General features: G+C 41.2%; 1 protein-coding gene across 2 annotated transcripts in view; it reads right to left on the bottom strand.

Moving 5' to 3' along the window:
• crebbpa (CREB binding lysine acetyltransferase a) overlaps positions 1-5803 on the bottom strand; it is a 54462-nt gene that overhangs the window by 10496 nt on the left and 38163 nt on the right. For both annotated transcript variants that reach the window (XM_032543560.1, XM_032543551.1), the window contains 7 exons: positions 5259-5438; positions 4200-4374; positions 3650-3768; positions 3244-3483; positions 2861-2949; positions 1762-1842; positions 1181-1237 (listed from right to left, as the gene is read on the bottom strand). In XM_032543560.1, coding sequence (XP_032399451.1) covers positions 1181-1237; positions 1762-1842; positions 2861-2949; positions 3244-3483; positions 3650-3768; positions 4200-4374; positions 5259-5438 — 941 coding nt within the window. The remainder of the gene's footprint in view (positions 1-1180; positions 1238-1761; positions 1843-2860; positions 2950-3243; positions 3484-3649; positions 3769-4199; positions 4375-5258; positions 5439-5803) is intronic.

The following is a 5803-nucleotide window of genomic DNA, read 5'->3' on the forward strand; positions in this document are numbered from 1 at the left end:
TAGAAAGACCCGGAAGAGACCTCCGTAACCGCTAACTTGTTAGCTTTTAGCCACAACAATTGGTAAGTTTCTATCTTTCATGGTTACTAAATGATTAAGCTATAAATCAGAGGTACTTTTTTTGCTCGTCGACAAGCCTTTCGGGTCCACAAGGTTAAACCAATCACAAATGTCATGGACGTTGCTAGGCAGCCAGTTACTGTTAATGTAGCACTTATACATGGGCTTTGACATGGATGACTGATGCACTGGTGATTTAATGCAACTGAAAATTATCAAACAATTCTCAAAACTGTCCGTTCTTGATGGCCATCATTTGTATAAATGTTACAATACATACATAGATACATACATACATACATACATACATAACACCACAGTACATACATGCTACACATACCTACACATACTACCACACACAGTACACATACATACCATACACATACATACATACACGCACACCTGGACTTAAATTCACACCTAGCCACTTTATCACTTATCACTTCAATACTGGACTCAACACTGACACTTTAATAAAATTTATGGTCTTTTGTCTGTTTATTTGACAAATGTTCTTATTGTTGTATTATCATTATTGTTATTTTGTTGTCTTTATACTGTCTTTCTTTTATCTATTTTTTAATTTCTTTTTTCTTGCTAAAACTGCTGCTGGAATTTTCAATTTCCTTGCGGGAGTCATCCCAAAAGGATCAATAAAGAGAAGTCTAAGTCTAAGTCTAAGTCTAAGTTATCTTAACTGTTCAGACAGCATGCAACAAATGCAACTGTGCCTTTGTGGGATGACATCCTATTACACTAGGTCACAATGTGAAAGGCAATCACTGCATATCAAAGAACTACAGTAAGAGTCTGCATTCTCTGATGGAAAAACTTTCATTGGGCAGGGAGTTTTGACAGAGTTCCACTCAGCAGGTGGCGCTGTTGTGTTGTCCTCAGGCCTCACTGAAGCTTAGATAATTGATCGGCAAGCACAAAAACAAAGCCAGAATTGGGTGGCAGAAAATAATTTTAAATCAGGACCACGTTAGTTGGAACAAGAAGTAAAATGATTGTTCAACACATATGAGACTAACTTATGAAAAGAAGTACAGAAAGAACATGCTTCTATGTCAGTATTAGTCCTTCTCTCTGAGATGGTGTAGGGTTTGTGTCTACTTACGGTTCTGGGTCAAGTACATCGTTCTTCTTCCGTTCAAACTGGTCTTTTGATATCATCCTGGTGTGAAAGAAAAAAACAAGACACACAATAACATTGTTGTATTTCTCTATTTCAGAAATTTCTCATTGACGGCCGAGTCTATGGGGGTCCACAAAATATTCTTTCATCATACATAAAAAGCATTTAAAAAACACTAAAGCTGGCAAAAAAGGGAGGAAGTCTCCCCTCACTACATGCGCACAAAATTTCATATTTTGCGCACAAAATTTCATATTTTGCGCACAAAATTTCATATTTTGCGCACAAAAATTGACAGGTCCACTATTTGCAAAAAGCATACTACTACTTCACCCCTATTTCTCTATCTAAGGAAATACATTTGCCGAGAGGTGTGTTATGGAGAAAGTGGTGAAGTTTTTGTTGTTGTGCTAGTAGTTATAAAAGAAAAGTATTTTATCCCCAAAGCAAGAAAGCAAAAATATTTTAACGAATTTAACATTTCAAGAAATTGAAACAATGAATGAGGCCCAATTTTTAAACTTTTTCTTTATAGTGGGTTTATCAAAGGGCAGTTTACTTACGTCTGGGGCTGTGCAGGATCATCTCCTAACGTCACACTCTCCCCCTGGATCTCGTTGAAGCACTTCTCACAGAAATGATACCTACAAAACACACATTTAACATTCAGCACATTCAACACTCATTCAGTATTCAGCTACTGTGTGCCCAATATAATAGTGCACAATATAACACTTGTCTTTTATGTTTTATAACAGTGTGAGGAATCCCTGAGTTCCCATTGAGAGTGTAAATGGCCTGCGCTGCAGGAGCCTCATGTTGTCTGTCAGGCTATGCTGTATCACTACTGCTTCTGTGCTGCTCTGCACTTGAAATGCCCAGTTTAAGTGTGAAATAGGACTGCAGTAACCACGCTTATACAGCAGGGGCCACTAATAATTTATACTTTTAAGGAACTTGGTGCAAGCAGTCATCTGTTTGCTTTCAATTGAGAGGAAAGGGCACTGATCGGCAACACTGTTTGTGGCCAACGCGATATATTTTCATCTGTCAGGAGCGGGGGCCGCAACACTGTATTCACTTAGTCCCTCGATAGATGCTGAGCAAAACACAATCAACACACTGCTTTGTTGCTCTGTCTCTCTCTTTTGGGTTTAGTCCTCAGAGTGTTTCCCTGTACGTGCAACACTGGAACTTGGCTGATAATAAAGGTTGTGAGCAAAACCATTTTGTAGTCTCATGCCGTGCCACGACCTGGAGGCAGAGCCATTAAAGCCAAAGCTGTCAGGATGACACCACTGCCTGAATTACAGTGGTCCCTCTAGAGCTACAGAGGAACAGATCCCAGGCTGCAGGGGGTGGATAATACTGTTCAAATGGCTGCATTTATTGCCCATTAAAACACTTAATGAACAACTGTTCATGCAAATGTGTAATAGGCATGAGACAATTCAGTGAGATTCAAATTCCAATTAGTGCAATGTTATTTTTTACCCGATACATAGTTGAGTTTACAGACATCAATAACTGCAAAGATATACACAGAAAAACAACACACACACACACACACACACACACACACACACACACACACACACCACACACCCCACATCACACACAACACACCACACCGCCACCACACACACACACACCCCCACACACCTGTTCTGGTAACTGTAGTATGTGCCTCCAGTAGGTATGGTGCAGAGCTGCTTGCCATAGCAACAGAGGGTTTGAGGGGAAAACTCGTACTGCAGACACAAGAAAGATGACAAAGCTGGAGAACAAACTTCTGACAAATCCTTTGCCTCAGGAGTAGGAAAATTATCAGCCAGAGGAATTTGAATTGTACTCTTTAGCGTCTAAATCTGCCTCATCTTAGTGCTGGGTGATGAGGACCCATCACTAAAATATTCACAATCGCATGGTGACAAGTAAAATGTATGCTCATCCTACTGAGTCAACAGTTTGTGTTTTACCAAACAAGGCTCATGAGTGAAAGAGAAAGTAAACATTGGGTTTTTAGTAATTTGGCTTAATCTCACCTTCCTCCCGCAGCAGTATCCCAGGCCCTGCATGACAGGGTCAATCTCTGACTCAAACACCTCAGCCAGCTTGGAGCAGTACTTATAGACACGGGATGTCTTGCGGTTGTAGAGCCAGGCGTTGTTGAACATCAGCCAGACATCGTCAACGTATTGCCAGGGCTCTTGGTATTGGCCCGTGTCAAGCTTGCGCTTTATTGTGGACAGGTCTATTGGGTTCTTAACAATGTCAAAATAGTCCTGGAGAGAGAAGGGCAGATACAAAGTTGTATCATTACATACAAAAGAGCCAAACTAGTGGAGCTAAATCAGAGTATGTGCATCCACCAAAACCAAACTATTAACAACATCATATGAGCAACACTTTTCATCATTTCAAAAGGTTATGTGCATGTGTGCTACGTACAGGGATACCCAGAAGCATAGGGTCTACTGGTTGTCTGAAAGGCAGCGACTCGGGGTCCTGCCTGTAGAGAGACTCCAAAGTCGGCATCAGAGCCTGGCGTAACTCCTCGGGCTTAAAGACTGAAATAAAGGTAAGGTATGGGTAAGTAATATAGAAAAAGTAAATAAAAAAAGATGGGGGGGGAGAAGCAGGGTTTACTGTAGAGGAAAAAAAAACTGAAACTTTATCATGGGTATCATGACTTGTCAGGTATATTCTAAACAGCAGGTGCACAACCCATTCATTATTTGTGTAAAATGCTGCCAAGATCAAAGAAGGCTTTCAAGAGTTGGGACATTGTTCAGAGGCAGTGCCAGACTAAAAATCTTGTCATAAGTTTAAATGAATAATCATAATATCATAATAGTCATAATAAGTCATGACTGTCTCACAGTTGGCAAAGATTGGGTGTATTAACATTAGCGGCAATGACAGAAACCCTCTTTGCTTACTGAGTGGATCCGTCACAGACTCTAAAAAGATTTTATTCATCCCTTGGCATTAGACTTACTTTTCCTCCGTGACTGAGAGGGGGATGAGGAGGTTGTGCTGTTGGCTCCACCCTCTTCCTCTTCTTTGGGTTCTGCCTTCATTTCCGGCTTTTTCTCCTCAACGTCCATTGGCTCCGGCTTTTCCTCTGTCTCCTCCTTCTTCACCACCACCGTTGAAGCAAAGTCTTTCTCAGTCTACAGACAAAACGTAAAATGACTCATTATACCACAGTCATGTTTTAAAACTTGACACTACAAAGACTTGGATGACGGATAACTGAAACTATCTCTCATATGCAAAACCTTGATATTCTGCAGCATAACATGTTTATCGCTGAGGAGTTTAAGTGTGCATCCCATGAAATTCTCATTCTTTTGACAATCTTAAGTTCTCAAATTAGGGATAAAGGAGTACAATTGTATGCTTATCACAAGGGGTACAAAGCAGCATTAATGCCACAAAACGTATTAATCTTCACCTTTTGATAAACATGCATTCATATCTTTATCTGCCGATGTTAGTTTTTGTTTTAAATATCGGCACGCTGAGCAAAACTGGACTGTTGATTATTTCCATCTAGCCGCGTCGTGTGTCAGGGCGGTGCTGTTGTATAGTTGGATGTTTTTCACAATGAAAAAAGGATTATGCAATATTTGCAAGGTCAAAGTAATGCGAGAAGGATGCTGTGTCAAATCCTTCAACATCACCAATTTGATCACTCATATAAATGATCGCAATGAATGAAGTTCAGAAACAATATAAGGAGCTAACTACCAGCAAAGAGCAAGAGGAGCAACTTCATAAGGACATCGACAATTAAAATGTATTTAATGTAGCCATAGGTTATAGCCAATCTGTTTAAAAAGCTGAGGGTGATGGTGCCTTTATAATGTCCACAGATGAAAAGATAATTTGCTTTTAGCCTTGTTTAGGTTCAAGTCTACTTATTGTTTAGATCTATTTAACACTTTGGTAATGGAGTAAGAATTATGTTGTTAACAATGACAAAACCGAGGACATTTAAAATCACGCTTTTTTTATTGTATTTTTATTTTATCAACATATTGTTTCAACCCACCTCCATCTTGGGCTCAGTTTTGCCGCCAGCGGCCTCAAACTCTTGTTGGTCATGGTGTGCCTCTGCTTTCAGCTCCTGGACTGGCAGGTCTGCGCCGACATGCTGTGAGTGCAGGTCAGCGCTGGCAGCTGAGGCCGGGGTGGGCACGCGGTTATCCAGACTTGTCCCTGGTTGAGACAGCTGAAACACGGGGGGAGGGAGAGACAGAGAAAACGAATGAGGTATTGGCATCATCTCAATTGCTTTTATACATGCAGGGTGGAAACCACCAAAGATGAACACTTTCCATGTTTATTTCATTGCTCCCTTAAGTTGAAAGATGTAACATTCCCTTTGTGATGGATGCTACAAACAGTGTTGAAGATGCAGTTATCAGACAGAAAGGTGGACGTGGATGAGACTGGTTGGTACATGGCAGTCAGAGGGATGGGAATTTGCAGGGAGGGGGTCAGAATGGAGGGCATGCTGAGGGTGTCAGTCTCACCGGCGTGGTAGGGGGCTGAGGCAGGGGCTGCGGCGGGGGCTGCGCCTGTGCTGCTGTGGGG

This window comes from Etheostoma spectabile, chromosome 2 (assembly GCF_008692095.1).
Source record: "Etheostoma spectabile isolate EspeVRDwgs_2016 chromosome 2, UIUC_Espe_1.0, whole genome shotgun sequence".
Classification (NCBI taxonomy): domain Eukaryota; kingdom Metazoa; phylum Chordata; class Actinopteri; order Perciformes; family Percidae; genus Etheostoma; species Etheostoma spectabile.